General features: G+C 41.9%; 1 protein-coding gene across 3 annotated transcripts in view; it reads left to right on the top strand.

The window, feature by feature from the left end:
* Window positions 1-19,168, top strand: part of ULK4 (unc-51 like kinase 4) — a 1,062,038-nt gene that overhangs the window by 429,887 nt on the left and 612,983 nt on the right. For all 3 annotated transcript variants that reach the window (XM_073550092.1, XM_073550091.1, XM_073550093.1), the window contains exon 23: window positions 12,792-12,925. In XM_073550092.1, the coding sequence (XP_073406193.1) occupies window positions 12,792-12,925 (134 nt within the window). The remainder of the gene's footprint in view (window positions 1-12,791; window positions 12,926-19,168) is intronic.

Here is a 19,168-nt window from a genome sequence, read left to right as displayed (position 1 = left end):
AATCATCGGGTTAGCCCAGGCCAGGGCACGTGAAGTCAGCATCATGATTATGCATAATACTTTAGATCGATCCGATCGGTAATAGTCCGTATTCACATCAAAGAATAGCATGCACTGATTAATGAAGCCACGGAACTGACTGCGCTCACCATTAAAGCGGAAGGGAGGTAATTTAGGCATACTGGGAGCAAATCCGGGCGAGGTACGGTCGGCCACCTGAGCCTCCACCTTGCCTTGTAGTTCCTGCATAGCTGTACCCAGGAACTGGTGGTTATGATTCAGCCGTCCCTCAATATCTCCAAGCCTGGCGTGCACAGCATCCATGTCCTGCTGTAAGGAGTGGATCATGGAGTATAGCTGATCTAATCGTGCCTCTGACATTGCCCCAGCGAAGTCCTCTAAAAAGGGCTCGAGTATAATCTAATACTTTTGTATGGAATAAGGACTTCAAAGGCGTAGGGCAATGACAGCAGAGACACGCTTAGTGAAGGAAGTGATTTATATATAATTGTGCACAATAAACGTGGAAATACGTAACGGGTTCAGAGCACAGACATACAGCAGCACATAGCAGAAGGTTCAGCAAGGATGGTAAGTTATTAAGAGTCACTGAGTACGGAATATAACTGGGTATTGCAGGCAAAGTCCAGAGTATAACAAATGTCCAGCAGGATAATGTTCAGCGGGCACCGGGTAACAGCTACTAACCAGTATAGCAAACAGAAGTCCAGTTGTAGCGAGCCTCTGGTATGATGAGTCCGGTGGAGATCCAGTAAGGGGACCTTCAGTGGGCACAAACTCTAACCGGTTACGGTAGCCAGAAGTCCAGCAGTATCCAGAGGTCCAGAGAGGTGAAGTTTCAAGCAGGAAGCAGGGTTGTTCCAGAGTCACAAGATCTGGGAGAGTGGCAGGGCAGGAGCACACCAGGAATCAATATACTCGAGCGATTTGCTTGTGCTTAGGGGCGGGTTTTTATGCAGCTGGGGAGGAAGTGATGTAAACGAAAACTCCATCTTAACTAAGGGCAGCTAAGAGGAAGTGATGCGACAGGACCGAAAACTCCATCTTAACCAAGGGCAAAAGTTTATTCAAAACAGACCGGAAAGTCCTAGGATCCTGACAGTAGCGTTGCTGACTACCTTCTTTCGGAGCAGGTGCACATGTGGTACGTGAGGTTTGGTTGTCCGTCCACGCTTGCAAGTGCATGGTGGTTAAATGTCTAAGCATGCAACTGGTATTCAAATTTCTCAGATTTTTCCCTCGGCTAAAGGTCTTTGCGCACTTCTTACAGATAACCTTTGCCTGATCATTAGGATTTTATTCAAAAAAGTGCCACACTGCACTCTTCCTACTATGGAAGACATTTTGAGGCCTTGCACGCTGTGCTATTTTGACCGTCTGGCCAAGCTGTCCTGCAACTCTTTTGGTTTTTGTAACCCGTTTTTGGACTGCTCCGGGCCTGCCAGATAACAGCTGTTGCGATGTCGATGCCTGCTGTGGATGCTCCTCCTCCTCTTCTGAGCTATTGGCAGCGGCACCCTCTTCCCCCAGTGGATGCCAATCTGGGTCAACAACTGGGTCATCCATCACCTCTTCAATGTCATGTGCACCTTCCTCTGTGTCACCGTGTATGGTGGTATAGTATGCGGGAGGGGGTACCTGAGTTTCATCATGGTCAGATTCTGGCTCAGTACACTGCGAGGACAATGTAGTGCTCTGAGTGAATGTACCAGCAGATAAATCTAGCAGTGGCTGTGCATCAGTGCACTCCATGTCAGATTCATCTTGGCCTGGGTAATTCACGATTTGACTTGATAACCCAGGCATGGTATGTGAAAACAGCTCCATGGAGTAATCTGCAGTGTGGCCTGCCGCATCCTTCAATTTTGGTTGGGGTGAAGGACACAAGGAAAGGTGTGGTTCATGACCATGAGCCTCCAATGACGACTCAGTGCTTTTATTTTTTAAAACTTCAGAAGAGGAGGCGATAGAGCTGGAGGCTGAGTCAGCAATGTAAGCCAAAACTTGTTCCTGAAGCTCCGGCTTTAAAAGCGGTTTACCTACTCCCAGAAAAGGGAGCCTTCGAGGCCTTGTGGAGCCAGACGATGACGCAGGCTCAACACCTCCTGCATTTGGTGCTATTTTGCTTTTGCCACTACCAGCAGATCCACCACCAACACCATCATTACCAGCTGCCAACCCCGCCCACTTCCACTCACTCTTCCACCACACTTCCTCATTTTTGGGGAAAATGTACCCAAAATACCACCAACTATATGGTACTATAAAACAAGGTAAAAGGTGTATATAGTAATGGGGAGTGTTTGAATCTCTCTACAGACTTCATGACACAGTTGTATTCTGTCAGGCCCTGTGTATTTTACATCTCAAAGTAACAGACTGATTCTGGATGGTCTAAAAGAGGTGTATAGAGGACTGGGGAGAAATGGAATCTCTCTACAGACTTCAGGACACAGTTGAATTCTGTCAGGCCCTGTGTATTTTACACCTCAAAGTAACAGGCTGAATCTGGATGGTATAAAAAAGGTGTATAGAGGACTGGGGAGAAATGGAATCTCTCTACAGACTTCAGGACACAGTTGTATTGTCAGGCCCTGTGTGTTTTACACCTCAAAGTAACAGGCTGATTCTGGATGGTGTAAAAGAGGTGTATAGAGGACTGGGGAGAAATGGAATCTCTCTACAGACTTCATGACACAGTTGTATTCTGTCAGGCCCTGTGTATTTTACATCTCAAAGTAACAGACTGATTCTGGATGGTGTAAAAGAGGTGTATAGAGGACTGGGGAGAAATGGAATCTCTCTACAGACTTCAGGACACAGTTGAATTCTGTCAGGCCCTGTGTATTTTACACCTCAAAGTAACAGGCTGAATCTGGATGGTATAAAAAAGGTGTATAGAGGACTGGGGAGAAATGGAATCTCTCTACAGACTTCAGGACACAGTTGTATTGTCAGGCCCTGTGTGTTTTACACCTCAAAGTAACAGGCTGATTCTGGATGGTGTAAAAGAGGTGTATAGAGGACTGGGGAGAAATGGAATCTCTCTACAGACTTCAGGACACAGTTATATTCTGTCACGCCCTGTGTATTTTACACCTCAAAGTAACAGGCTGATTCTGGATGGTGTAAAAATGGTGTATAGAGGACTGGGGAGAAATGGAATCTCTCTACAGACTTCAGGACACAGTTGTATTCTGTCAGGCCCTGTGTATTTTACACCTCAAAGTAACAGGCTGATTCTGGATGGTATTAAAGAGGTGTATAGAGGACTGGGGAGAAATGGAATCTCTCTACAGACTTCAGGACACAGTTGAATTCTGTCAGGCCCTGTGTATTTTACACCTCAAAGTAACAGGCTGATTCTGGATGGTGTAAAAAAGGTGTATAGAGGACTGGAGAGAAATGGAATCTCTCTACAGACTTCAGGACACAGTTGTATTCTGTCAGGCCCTGTGTATTTTACACCTCAAAGTAACAGGCTGATTCTGGATGGTGTAAAAGAGGTGTATAGAGGACTGGGGAGAAATGGAATCTCTCTACAGACTTCTGGACACAGTTGTATTCTGTCAGGCCCTGTGTATTTTACACCTCAAAGTAACAGGCTGATTCTGGATGGTGTAAAAGAGGTGTATAGAGGACTGAGGAGAAATGGAATCTCTCTACAGACTTCAGGACACAGTTGTATTCTGTCAGGCCCTGTGTATATTACACCGCAATGTAACAGGCAGAAATTGCCTAGTGTATGACAAACTACAAGGTATATATAGAATTGGGCAGAATTGGAATCTCCCTAGAGTGTAGGTCTGTAAGAACGGACAAACGCCTCGGTTTTTCCTTACAGAGTCACACACAGCTTCAATTTGGCCGTGATAACAGCCGTACACGGTACTGTGTGCGGAGCGTGCACCAGTGTAGAGTGTGTGAAAAATTGAACGCTCAGTACCTCACCAGGACAAAACAATAAAATTTGGATTGCTTTTAAAAAAGCAGTTTGAACACCAGTATGCACACAGCAATGCAAGTAGCCTTAAAAGGCAGGCTAATCACCACCAGCGCTGCTGCACAAAAGCAGAAATCTTCACCTTTCACTGCACACTAACTACAGTGAAAAGCGCTATCAGCAGAAGCGGTTTTTTTTTTCTTTTGGCCTTCCTAACGCTCTCCCTACAGAATCATCAGCAGCAGCAGCTCTCCCTATTCTGAGATCAGCATAAGTAACATGGCGGTCGGCGTGCACGCCCTTTTATACCCCCTGTGACGCCACACAAAGCAAGCCAATCACTTGCATGCCCTTCTCAAAGATGGTGGTGACCGCTGCCTATGTCATCACGTTGCCCACAGTGTCCGTTCTTCCTGATTGGCTGAAAAAGGGCGCTATAGCATCTTTTGAAACGCGACTTTGGCGCGATGGTCGCCGACCTCGTGGCCGACCTCACGCTAAGGTCGGGTTTCGTTTCATGAAACCCGACTTTGGCGAAAGTCGGCCACTTTTTAATTTTTTAGACCCGTTTCGCTCAACTCTAGTTGCCATGTGTACCCTAAACTATCCTGATCCTGGAAATCTACTTTTCCTGTTTCTAGGTTTAACTGGAGTTATTAAATTTGACTTTGAGCATTTTAGGATTAAGACAAAGGAACGTTTTGGAGGGAAAAGGGGGGGGGAATCGCTTGTGAAGCTTGTCGTTCATAAACCAATGGTGGGAGGGCAACAGGCAGCTCTGGATGTGTACCTAGGATATTAGGAAATAACTCTTATTTTCCTGACAGTCTGCCACTTCTCATTCCCAACAATCTGATATGCATGGCTTTATCCTATGAATAGGTCATCAGTATGTTAGTCCTGGAAAACCCCTCTAATGCACTCTACACTGATATTTTCACATACTAAATTGAAGTATTACTCTGACCCGAAATGTGCTTTTCATACTTTGCCAACCAGCTTGATTCTGAATCGTTTGAATATATTCCAATATTTCTTCCTATGTTTTTTCACTTTTTTGTGCAGTTTGTTGTCTTATATTTAAATCCTGATAGAAATATGAATTAATGCAATTAGACCCACTATTTATTAATTGTCTCCATGCAAACAAGCCCAATACAGTCACTTCTCGTATTCCTCTGAAAGTTTAATTCCTATAGCAACATGAGAATGTAGAGCGGAGTTATGAGTGAACCGGCCAGTAAAGAATGAACCGTCATGGAGCAGCTCATTCACACTTATTCCATAACCACTTAGCTTTTCTTTGTAAAAAACCCTAGTGATAAATATTCTGTTTCTGAAAACTGTCAGTTGTGTTTTGAGGCTCAGTGATAAAATGTATTGACGTGGTGTGAATGGATGTCCCAGTCTGTGGGGTTTCAGCTTGTCAGATGCAGCAATTTGTTATTAAGCAGATAATTGTATTTCAAGTTTGAAAAAAAAATGGCCTAGTAAGAGTAATCTGAAACACTGTTTTGTCTGAGCCTTTCCTGAATGAAGGTGATTTTTTTTTTCTGTGGCCACCTCTGTATTCAGGAAAATGCTACAAGCACTGTGGGAACGTGTATGGCTCTGCTCATATGTACAGTGCAAGTGTATGGCTCTGCTCATGTGTTGACAATCACTGAAATCACCTGCCCTGCCAATCTAGAGGGCTTTTTGGAGGTAAATGAGCCTGTGGGCAGAAATTTTTTGAAAATGAAGATTCCCGTTATAAGGGTTTTACAGGGTGTGACAAATTTTAAAGCACCAATCCAGTGTTTTGTTTTTTCCAACACTGGAGTGGTGCTTTAAATGTAAGCCTCCTGCCCTTTTTCTTGTTCTCACCGTCCTGCAGCTTCACCTTAGATGATCCTGTGGTGCCATCTTGTGCCCGTGACGTCTGACTGGCCGGAAGTCAGAAGTTTAAGGAGATGTTCCCATCTCCAAGATGCTATCCCAATATGTAGTAGGTGTAATAATAATAATATCCGCAAGTACCTCCAATTAGAAATGTAGTATAGTTCTTCTTATTTGCTATGACTCTTTCTTTATGTGCAGGCATTGCAGGACCTTATATATCCATAGTTACGGCCACTGATATAGTGAGTTAGCTAGTTGCTAGTGGTTGTAACCACGGATTCCTTAGGTTCTGCAATGATAAATAGTACACCGTGGCACAACTGTTTTAGAAGTGCACAAGTAGGTTCCCAAACCAACCAAGTGAAAGATAGAACTTGGCACTCAACTTATAGTGAACAATGAAGAACTTTAATGCAGTGCAAAAGTACAGTGCAGATGTTTCGGTCACTATATGGACTCCAGCAGGGTGTCCGCCGTCCAACTAAACGGCGGACACCCTGCTGGTGTCGGGTGCACACCCACTGACCACCACTGGCATTTGCATTAATTCCCGGTGGACACCGGATCAATTCTCTTATGTATGCTCATAGCCATACACCTCTTTCATAGGTGATATTATGGATACATATTGTGCGGCCCACACAACCTATTGCAATAAAGCAGTCAGGACGCTGATGAAGGTCTATATAGTGACCGAAACGTCTGTACTGTACTTTTCAACTGCATTAAAGTTCTTTAAGGTCCTGCAATGTCTGCACATGAGGAAAGAGACATAGCACAACAGAAGAACTATACTACATTTCTAATTGGAGGTATTTATTGATAATACAATCGTTACACCTACCACATATTGGGATAGGATCTTGGAGATGGGAATACCCCTTTAAGTGAAAAGAGCTCAATGCAAGCCTAACAGAGCCAGATCAGGGTTCTCATAGAGATGTATTGAAAAGTGATCTCCGGCGTGCTCCATGAAACACTGGAGCTGACCACACTTTCTAAACGATAGCCACAATCTGTGGGGAAATTAGTCTGATGACCCCCCCAGGTGAAAGATTTGGACTGGGGCCTCCTTGTGGTGTGTGTGTGTATATATATATATATATATATAATATGTGTGTGTGTATATATATGTATGTATAATACACCATCATGGTGTATAGGCCCTCCGTCCTGGCATATGTCCCTTATCTTGGGCCCCATCCTAGTTTATACAGTGGAGAAAATAAGCATTTGATACTTCCAATTTTGCAAGTTCTCCCACCTACAAAGAATGGAGAGGTCTGTAATTTTTATTGTAGAAACACTTCAACTGTGAGAGACTTAATCTTTAAAAAAAAAAAAAATCCATAAAATCACATTGTATGATTTTTACACAATTAATTAGCTTTTTATTACATGAAATAAGTATTTGATATACCGGTAATAGAAAAACAGCACTTAATAGTTGTTACTGAAACCCTTGTTTGCAATTACAGAGGTCAAACGTTTCCTTAGTTAGTGACCAAGTTTGCACACACTGCAGCAGGGATTTTGTCTCACTCCTCCGTACAGATCTTCTCCAGATCTTTCAGGGCTGTCACTGGGCAACATTGAGTTTCAGCACCCTCCAAAGATTTTCTATTGGGTCCAAGTCTGAAGACTGGCTAGGCCACTTCGGGACCTTGAAATGCTTCTTACGGGGCCACTCCTTAGTTGCCTTGGCTGTGTGTTTTGGGTCATTGTCATGCTGGAAGAAATAGCTATGACCCATCTTCAAGGTGGGTGAAGTGCAAGGTCAGAGGGTCATAACCTAACCAGAAATTCAGGCTTCAGCCTAAGAGAAGTATTCACACTAGAAATGTAAGTTCCCAGCAGATCTGAGACCGCCTTATCATTGAATTGTCCAAATTATGTGCTAAGTGTCCCTATTTTTTTTTCTTATTATCTAGATCAGTATTGCTATTCATATTTCATATATTACATATTTACATACTTTAGCACTACAGAGTGCAACTTTTTTTTATTTTTTATATGGAGGTGGCTACTCCTAGTTCGCACCTGTACACACCAGTTTTCTGATTTGGAAGTGCCAGTCATTGTTTTGCTATTTTGGTCTCCACTGACCACCTGACCTTCTGCCTCCTCTGGATCAATCTGATGGTAATAGGTGAACTTCAAACGGGCCCGGACTTGTGCTGTTGTGAGCAGGGTGACCTTGCTTGCCCTGCAGGATTTTAATTCATGAAGGCATAGTGTGTTAGTAATGTTTGATACTGTGGTCCCATCTCTCTTAAGGTCTTTGACCAGGTTCTCCCATGTAGTTCTGGGCTGATTCCTGACCTTTCTCAGAATCATCCTTACCCCACGAGGCGAAATCTTGCATGAAGCCTCAGACTGACTTTAGACAATCATCTTGTGTTTCATCCATTTTCTAATAATTGCGGCAACATTTGTTGCCTTCTCACTGAGCTGCTTGCCTATTTTCTGTAGCCCATCCCAGACTTGTGCAGGTCTACAATTTTGACCCTGGTATCCTTGGACAGCTCTTTGGTCTTGGCCATGGTGGAGTGGTGGGAGTGTGATTGATTGTGTGGACAGGTGTCTTTTATACAGATAACGAGTTCAAACAGGCTCAATTAATACAGATAATGAGTGCAGAGTAGGAGGGCTTCTTAAAGAAAAAAAATAGCATGTCTGTGAAAGCCAGAATTCTTGCTGCTTGATAGATCAAATACTTACCGTATTTCATGCAATAAAATGCAATTTAATTATTTAAGAATTTTAATTTAATTATTTAAGAATCATACAATGGATTTTCTGAGTATTATTTTTAGATTCTGTCTCTCACAGTTGAAATATAGCTACGATAATAGTTGCAGACCACTCCATTCTTTGTAGGTGAGAAAACTTGCAAAATCAGCAGTGTATGAAATACTTATTCTCCTCACTGTATGTCCCTCATCCTGATATATACATATTAAAGAAAAGCAGCAGAATAGGGGATATATATATATATATATATATATATATATATCCCCTATTCTGCTGCTTTTCTTTAATATGTAGAATAAAAGTAAACCATTATGCTCACTAGGGGTAAACATAAACATAGAAGTCAATTGGCCCCATAGCAGAAGTACAGTGCACTCCCCATAGACCTCCATACAGTATAATGCATCCCCTCATTGTCCTGCATATAGTATAATGAACCCTCACAGTCCTCCATATAGGATAATGCACTCCCCATAGTCCTCCAATAATATAGTACACCCTCCATAATCCTCCATACAGTATAATGCTCCCCCATAGTCCTCCATACAGTATAATGCACAGCCCATAATTATCCATATAGTATAATGCATAGCCCATAGTCCTATATGTAGTATAATGCCCATCCTGGTATATGTTCCCAATCCTGGCCCCCATCTTGGTATATGGCCCTCATCCTGGTATATGGCCCTCATCCAGGTAAGTGTAAGGTTCTCTTTAACCCCTTTCCTACATTAGACGTACTATTCCGTCCATGTGACCTGGGACCTAAGTTCCAAGGGCGGAATAGTACGTCATAGCGATCAGCGGCGCCCCCCATGCTGATTATCACAGCTGACACCCGGCACTATGTGTGAGGGCCCCGGCAAATTAACCCCCGGCACACTGCGATCAAAGATGATCGCAGTGTACCGGAAGATCAGGAAAGCATCGGCAGGGAGGGGGCTCCCTCCATGCTTCCCTGAGACCCCCACAGCAGCGCAATGTGCAGCGCTGCTGCGGGGGCCTCCTTCCTGCAGGTCCTCGGATCCAATGTGGCGGCGGGGACCTTCGGGGGCCTGCAGGGAGGCATCTTTCTCAGTGCCTGCAGAGCGCAGACATGAGAGAACCTCCAGCAGTGCCTGCAGATCACCGATCTGACACACTGCTGTGCAAAGTGTCAGATCAGCGATCTGACATATTACAATCATGTCTCCCCAGGACAATGTAATAAAGTTTAAAAAAAAAAAAGTGTAAAAATAATTTATTAAAAATCGCTAAATAAATTAAAAGAAAAAAAATAAATATTCCCTAATAAATTCATTTTTTGAAAAAAAATAAAAGTACACATATTTGGTATGGCCAGGTCCGTAACGACCTGCCCTATAACACTTTCCCACTAGTTAACCCCTTTATTGAACCCCTTAAAAAATAAAAATATAAAACGAAGCAAAAAACAATGCTTTATCATCATACCGCCAAACAAAAAGTGCAATAACGCGCAAACAAAAAGACGGATAGAAATAAACATGGTACCGCTGAAAACGCCATCTTGTCCCGCAAAAAACGAGCCGCCACATAACATCAGCAGCGAAAAAATAAAAAAGTTATAGCTCGCAGAATAAAGCGATGCAAAAATAATTATTTTTTATATAAAGTTGTTTTCATTGCATAAAAGCACCAAAACATAAAAAAAGACATAAATGAGGTATCGCTGTAACCGTTCTGACCCGAAGAATAAAACCGCTTTATCAATTTTACCGCACGCGGAATGGTGTAAATGTACCCCCCAAAAGAAATTCATGAAATGCTGTTTTTTGTCCATTCTGCGTCCCAAAAATCGGAGTAAAAAGCGATCAAAAAAGTCACGTGCCGAAAATGGTACCAATAGAAACGTCAACTCGTCCCGCAAAAAATAAGACCTCACATGACTATGTGGGTCAAAATACGGAAAAATTAAAGCTCTCAATATGTGGTGATGCAAAAACTATTTTTACAATAAAAAGCGTCTTTTAGCGTATGACAGCTGCCAAACATAAAAACCTGCCATAAATAGTAAATCAACCCCCCCCCCCGTTATCACCCCCTTAGTTATGGAAAAATATTAAAATAAATAAAAGTATTTATTTCCATTTTCCCATTAGGGTTAGGGCTAGGGTTAGGGCTGAGATTAGGGTTAGGGGTGTGTTGGGGTTAGGGTTGGAGTTAGAATTGGGGGGTTTCCACTGTTTTGGTACATCAGGGGCTTTCCAAACGCGACATGGCGTCCGATCTCAATTCCAGCCAAAAAAGTCAAACGGCGGCTCGTTCCCTTCCGAGCTCTGCCATGCGCCCAAATAGTGGTTTACCCCCACATGTGGGGTATTAGCGTACTCAGAACAAATTGCACAATAACTTTTGGGGTCCTGTTGCGCTTGAGAACATAAAAATTGGGGGTGAAAAGATCATTTTTGTGGAAAAAATATGATTTTTTAATTGTACGGCTGTTCGTTATAAACTTCTGTGAAGCCCTTGGGGGTTCAAAGTGCTCACCACATATCTAGATAAGCTCCTTGAGGGGTCTAGTTTCCAAAATGGGGTCACTTGTGGGGGGGGTTTCCACTGTTTAGGCACATCAGGGGCTCTCCAAACATGACATGGCATCCGATCTGAATTCCAGGGAATTTTGCAGTGAAAAAGTCAAACGGCGCTCCTTCCCTTCTAAGCTCTGCTGTGCGCCGAAACAGTGGTTCCCCCCCACATATCAGGTATTGGCGTACTCAGAACAAATTGCACAATAACTTTTCCAGTCCAATTTCTCCTGTTACCCTTGGTAAAATAAAAAAATTGAACCTGAAGTAATTTTTTTTATGAATAAAAGTTAAATGTTCATTTTTTTAAACATTCAAAAAATTCCTGTGAAGCACCTGAAGGGTTAATAAACTTCTTGAATCTGGTTTTGAGTACCTTGAGGTGTGCAGTATTTAGAATGGTGTCACTTTTGGGTATTTTCTATCATATAGACCCCTCAAAGTATCTTCAAATGTGATGTGGTCCCTAAAAATAAAATGGTGTTGTAAAAATGAGAAATCGCTAGTCAACTTTTAACCCTTCTAACTTCCTAACAAAAGAAATTTGGTTCCCAAATTGTGCTTATGTAAAGTAAACATGTGGGAAATGTTGTTTATTACGTTTTTTGTGTGCCGTATCTCTGTGATTTAAGAGCATAAAAATTCAAAGTTGGAAAATTGCGAAATTTTAAAAATTTTTGCCAAATTTCCATTTTTTTTCACAAATAAACGCATGTTATTTGAATTAAATTTTACCACTAACATGAAGTACTATATGTCATGAGAAAACAATGTCAGAATCACCGGGATCCATGGAAGCGTTTCAGAGTTATTACCTCATAAAGGGACAGTGGTCAGAATTGTAAAAATTGGCCCGGGCATTAACTTGCAAACCATCCTTGGGGGTGAAGGGGTTAAGAACCTGTATAAATTTTGGTTCAGCCATATTGACAGTATATGGCATATACACTATCAGAATATTAGCTCTCATTTTTAGAATTGTTTTTACCTTGTAATTTTCACTGTCCCTACCAAAACATCTCATTATAACCTTTTGAATTGTAGGCCAAAATAGCTATTTTTGCAAAAATGAAATGGTTTTGCTTTAAATGAAGCAGTTCATTAGCTTGACTTTAATGAAATACCCTTTTTTTTCTTCTAGTTATAACTTTTGGTTCAAAGTAGAAAGAAAGAAAACCCAAGTGCCTCTCTTCTAGAAATATATCACGTTTAGCTACAATTGCTTTGAAGTTAATGAGGACTAGCAACATTTTTTTGAACCCATCGCTGAACCAATATCTAATGGGATTGTTTATCAAGCAAATGGGTTCAGACCTGTGAGACTTCTTGCATCCCATAGCCGAGCCTTCTTTGTTCTACGATGTAGTGTTTTCTATTTAATATAGCTATGTTTTAAATCATCCAGCAAGTAATGGTAATGAATGTATATTGTTAGCAGACATGAAAGGGTGTCATATTTAATTCCTTATCATTTACACTACTGTGCTGTACTGCAGAGCATTTAATGCAATGATAAATCACTCTCCTCTGGCTCAATATGTCAGCGCCCTTCAAGTTTCTTCAGCTTGACTTTGGTGACATTGGAAACATGATATATTATTTTATTTTGTCAAAAGGGCTAATCTTTTGCATTGACTTGTTTTCAGACTTGTGATGTACATTGAAAGAGACAGCAGAAAAACCACACCAGGAAAAGAGCAGCAAAGCGTCAACGAATACCTGTCAGCATGTCTGGACCTCCTCATCCATCACATAGTACACCAGCTGCCAGGAATTCTGGGTAATTTAATAGGATCCAAAAAGGATTGTGTAGTGTTTCTTATAGTCCTTTTAATGAAGAGCTGATATTCTTACATTAAATGTACAGTGTGATTGTAGTTTTGTTATTTTGAGGGGTATTTTGAAAGTCGGGGTGGGATTTTCATTGTTTCAAATGATATTCTCATACCTAGAAACATCCAGCCGGAGAGGCATGTTAATACACACGTGGTCAAAATTGTTGGTACCCCTCGTTTAATGAGAGAAAAACCCACAATGGTGACAGAAATAACTTGAATCTGACAAAAGTAATAATAAATCAAAAATCGATGAAAATGAACAAATGAAAGTCAGACATTGCTTTTCAACCATGCTTCCACAGAATTTGAAAATAAATAAAACTCATGAAATAGGCCTGGACAGAACAGAAATGATGGTACCTTTAACTTAATATTTTGTTGTACAACTTTTGAGGCAACCACTGCAATCAAATGATTCCTGTAACTGTCAATGAGAATTCTGAACTTCTCGACAGGTATTTTGTCCCACTTCTCAAAAGCAAACTGCTCCAGTTGTCTCGTGTTTAAAGGTTGCCATTTCAGACGGCGTGTTTCAGCTCTTTCCAAAGATGCTCAATAGGATTTAGGTCAGAGCTCATAGAAGGCCACTTCAGAATAGTCCAGTGTTTTCCTCTTAGCCATTCTTGGGTGTTTTTAGCTGTGTGTTTTGTGTCACTATCCTGTTGCAAGACCCATAATCTGACACTGGGCAGCACATTTCCCTCTTGAATCCCTTTATACGAGGGGCGATCCAAAAGTAATGATAATCAATAATAAACACAATGAATATAGTCATAAAAATTTTTTATTTTTCTACATAGTCTCCTAACAAGTCTATACATTTAGTCCATCTGTTTTCTAAACTTAGAATTCCCTTCGAAAAAAAATTCTTGATCTTGACCCTCAAAAAACTCCCCAACAGCGGTTATCACATCGCTATTGTCGTCAAATTTCTTGCCCCGGAGGTGTTCCTTGAGCCGAGGAAAGAGAAAGAAGTCACTGGGGGCTAGATCTGGCGAATAGGGGGGGTGTTCCACCAGTTCAAAGCCCGCTTCTTGAATGGTAGCCATGGCAACTGCAGCTTTGTGAGCCGGTGCGTTATCTTGGTGAAACAGCACTCCAGCCCGCAGTTTGCCGCGCCTTTTCTCCTTGATAGCCTCCCGCAATCTTCTTATTTGTTCTGCGTAGTAGGAGCCCGTAATAGTGGCTCCCTTCTCCAAATAGTCCACCATGATAATTCCTTCAGCGTCCCAAAAAACGGACGCCATAACCTTCCCTGCTGAGCTTGACACTTTGAATTTCTTCGGCGTCGGTTTGTCGGCTCGTTTCCATGTCATCGATTGTTGTTTAGTTTCGGGATCAAAGTGGTGGATCCAGGTCTCATCCATGGTCAAAAAACGTGACAAAAAATTCTCCTTGTCTGCTTGAGATTTGCAATTGAAATGTCAACTCGTTTCTTCTTTTGCTCGTCGGTTAACATTTTTGGCACCCAACGCGCGGAGACCTTTCTCATATGAAATTCTTTTGCAAGGATTCTTTGAATACTGCCATATGAGATCCCTGTGACCTCAACTACATGCCTGATAGTCACTCTTCGATCTGCCAACACAACTTCTTCAACTTTTTTCTCGTTTTCTTCATTGAGGGACGTGGATGGGCGTCCTTCGCGATGTTCATCTTCCGTCGATGTTCTTCCCAGCTTAAATTCCTTGGCCCAGCGTGCAACTGTGGAATATGGAGGAGAAGAGTCCCCCAATGTTTCCACCAAGTCGCTGTGTATGTCTTTCGTTGACATTTTTTCAAGCAGAGGTATTTGATGACAGCTCTGAGCTCATTTTTTTCCATTTTGATGTTCACTCCTTGGCAGTTCATATTCAAATGAATGTAGCTCCCGGGAATCGTGGCCTATTTAAGTGATTTTTTTTTTCCTGGACTAGTGGGTACCTAAGAGAGAAGAAAACATTTTATTTTAATTTCTGTGTGCAATAGAAATAACTGATTATCATTACTTTTGGATCGCCCCTCATAGTCTTGAGATTTCATTGTACTTTGCACAGATTCTTGACACCCTGTGCCAGATGCATCAAAGCAGCCCCAGAACATAACAGAGCCTCCTCCATGTTTCACAGTTGGGACAGTGTGCTTATCTTCATGTGCTTTATTTTTCCATCTGTGAACATAGAGCTGATGTGCCTTGCCGAAAAGTTCCATTTTTGTCTCATCTGTCCATAGGACATTCTCCCAGAACCTTTGTGGCTTGTCAACATGTTGTTTGGCAAATTCCAGTCTGGCTTTTTTATGATTTTTTTTTTTCAACAGTGGTGTCCTCCTTGGTTGTCTCCCATGAAGTCCACTTTGGCTCATTCAGTGGCGGATGGTGCGATCTGACACTGATGTTCCTTGAGCTTAACGTTCACCATTAATCTATTTAGAATTTTTTCTGGGCTCTTTTGTTACCATTCGTATTATCCGTCTCTATGATTTGTTATCAATTTTCCTCCTGCGGCAACGTCCACGGAAGTTGACTACAGTCCTATGGAGGTTAAATTTCTGAATAATACAGTATGTGCAACTGTAGTCACAGGAACACCAAGCTGCTTGGAGATGGTCTTATAACATTTAAAATGTTTGTCTATAGTTTTCTTTCTAATCTCCTGAGACAACTCTTTCCTTTGCTTCCTCTGGTCCATGTTGAGTGTGATACACACCATGTCACCAAACAGCACAGTGAGTATCTGCAGCCCTCTATACAGGCCCACTCACTGATTCCAAGATTGTAGACACCTGTGATGCTAATTAGTGGACACACCTTGATTTAACATGTCCCTTTTGTCACATTATTTTCAGGGGTACCATCATTTCTGTCCAGGCCTATTTCATTAGTTTTTTTTTTTTAAATTCTGTGGAAGCATGGTGGAAAAGCAATGTCTGACTTTCATTTGTTTATTTTCATAGATTTTTGATTTATTATTACTTTTTTCAGATTCAAGTTATTTCTGTTACCATTGTGTTTTTTTTTATCATTAAACGAGGGGTACCAACCATTTTGACCACTTGTTTACACTTACGTGTGTGCACTATACACGCTAGGTACTCTGATGTTTTACTGACTTTTATTTTTGTTTCTTGTTTTATAGAAACTAATAAAAATGTATACAATAAAAAATAATAATATAAAGTTTATTCACTATTTCAGATTATGTTTGAGAGTTGTGTTCCCATTAGTCCACCTATTCTTGCCCTTTAAACAACGGGCATGGTTCGTCCACCCCAGTTTATGAAAATAAACCACGATAAAAGAAAAACACTTGGCAACTAATGTTTCTAGGCCGAGAATGTGCATACAATAGATATGTGCGCTCTCAGAATAATATGGTATTTGTCAGTAACTACAACCCCAATTCCAAAAAAGTTGGGACGCTTTATGAAATGTAAAGGAAATAAGAATGCAATGATTTGGAAATCTGTTATAGCCATATTGTATTCCCAACAGAACATAGATCAGAAGCTAAAAGTTAGACATTTTTCATTTCATTAGAAAAAATTACCTCATTTAGAAAAGGATGGCAGCAACACATCTCAAAAAAGTTGGAACATATCTACACATTGTGTAGTGTTTGTTTTTACAACAATATGTAAATGTCTCGGAAGTGAGGAGACCTATTGCCGGAGTTTTGGGAGAGGAATATTGTCCCATTCTTGACTGTGTTAGGATTCCAGCTTCTCAACAGTCCTTGGTCTTTGATAGAGATGAGCGAATTTCTTTGTTTTTTCCCGAATCTGATTTTGACATATTCGAACAGTATTCGTGCCGAATGTATGTCTGATGATCGGTTCCGAACATATTCAGTAATTTCTACTCCCATTGACTCTAATAACGCTCAGCTGTGTTCAACGAATATTTCAAAAAGAAACTTTGAATCCGATCATAAATTCGGAAAAGAATCCTAAGAAATTTGCTCATCTCTAGTCTTTGACATCTTTGTGGAATTTTTAATTTCGGAATACACCAAATGTTTTCTGTTGGTGAAAGTCTAGACTACAGGACCAAACTCTTCTTGCTGCAAAGCCATGCTGTTGTGATGGATGCAGTATGTAGTTTAGCAGTGTTGTCCTTCCCTGAAATAATCTTTCTCTGGATGGTAGCATGTGTTGTTCTTAATCCTCTATATAAAGCTTAGCATTGATGGTGCCTTTTAAGATGTGTAAGTTGCCCATGCTATAGGCAATAAGACAGCCCTTTATCATCAGAGATGCAGTTTTTGAACTGTGCACTGATAGCAATTTGGCTTGTCCCTCACCTTTTGAGAAGACAGGACACAGCATCTGTGTTTTTTTTGTTTTTTTTTTTCAAGATTTCCAAATTTTGATTCTTCTGACCACAGAACATTTTTCCATTACTTCTCGGTCAATTTTAAATTAGCTTTAGCCCGGGGAAGATGGCAGCGCTTCTGGATTGTGTTGCTATATATGGCTTTTTCTTTGCATGATAAAGCTTTCATTTGCATATGTGGATTGAAAAACAAACTGTATCCAATGGCAATGTTTTCTGAAAATACTGAAAATATTCCTGAGCTCATGCAGTGATTTGCACAACCAAGTTATCCCTATATTTAATGCAGTGCTGAAGATCACAGGCATCCATTAGTGACTATCATTGTTGTTCTTTGTGCACATGGATTTAGGCAAAATATCTGAACCTTTAGGTGATTTGTACTGTACATGGTGGGATGTTCAAAATCTTTGCAATTTTGCATTAAGGAATATTTTACTGAAATTTTCCCACAGTTTTTAGTCACATTTGTTCGCAGATTGGTGAATCTCTGACCATCTTTGCTTTTTAGAGACTCTGCCTCTCTAGCATGAGAGACTGCGTCTCTAGCATGATCTTTTTATACAAAGTAATGTGACTTAGTTGAAAATTGACACTCCAGATGCTTTTCATTAATATTGCTGACTTTTCCAACCTTTTGTTAACACTGTCCAAACTTTAGAGATTTATTGCTGTCATCAATTTCTAAATGAATTAATTTTTTCAAATGATATGGAAAAATATCTGACTTTCACTTTCTGATCTGTCCTCTATGGTGAGTTAAATATGGTTATAAGGCTGGTTTCACATTAGCGCTTTTTAAGCGCATGCACGGCCGGGGGTAGCTCCGCCCCCGAGCCGGCTCTCTGCCTGGCGTGCCCGCCCCTTGCTTGTAGCGCCGCCTCCTAGCGCACAGCGGCGCCTGCGATCGGCGCACTCTATCTTTTGCAGAGGGTGCGCAGATCGTGCGCAGGCCGTGCGCTAGTTGCGCTTTGACCTGCGCACTTTTGACGATGCGCCGTGCGCGCCAAAATCAAACTTTTCGGATTTCGGCGCGCACGGCGCACCATCAAAAGTACGCAGCGCAGGTCAAAGTGCAACTAGCGCACGGCCTGCGCACGATCTGCGCACCCTCTGCTAAAGATAGGGTGCGCCGATCGCAGGCGCCGCTGTGCGCTAGGAGGTGGCGCTACAAGCAAGGGGCGGGCACGCCGGGCAGAGAGCCGGCTCGGGGGCGGAGCTACCCCCGGCCGTGCGTGCGCTTAAAAAGCGCTAATGTGAAACCAGCCTAAGAGATTTCCAAAATATTGATTTTTTGTTTTCTTTATATTTTAAAGCATCTCAAGCTTTTTGTGGAAATGAGGTTGTAACTAATTACAATGAATAAATTATTTTTCATCATTCGCTGTTTCATCTAGTTCCCTAACTTGCAGATTTACCAGTTTATTTACTGTGTTGGGAGAATCAATTTACCGTATATACTCTCATATAAGCCGAGATTTTCAGCCCATTTTTTGGGGCTGAAAGTCCCCCTTTCAGCTTATACGCGAGTCATATACCAGGGGGTCGGCGGGGTAGGGGGGTCGGGGGTGTCAGGTCATACTTACCCCCTCCTGGCGCAGTCTCAGCAGCCCCCCTGCTTCTCCCGGTCTCAGGCTCCTTCCTTCAGCGTCATGTGGTACCGCTCATTAAAGTCATGAATATGCGTGTGACCGCAGAAGGGAGGAGCCTGAGACCGGGAGAAGCGGGGCTGCAGAGACTACGCCAGGAGGGGGTAAGTATAAGCTATATTCACCTGTCCCCAGTCCATCGCTGCGCGCTGCTCTGTCCTCTCCGCGTCCTCTGTCTGTGAGGTTCAGGTCAGAGGGCGCGGTGACGTAGTTAGTGCGCGCCG

This window comes from Dendrobates tinctorius, unplaced genomic scaffold, assembly GCF_039654945.1.
Source record: "Dendrobates tinctorius isolate UK_male_01 unplaced genomic scaffold, ASM3965494v1 ptg000162l, whole genome shotgun sequence".
NCBI lineage: Eukaryota > Metazoa > Chordata > Amphibia > Anura > Dendrobatidae > Dendrobates > Dendrobates tinctorius.
This window is presented reverse-complemented; position numbering and strand designations above follow the sequence as displayed.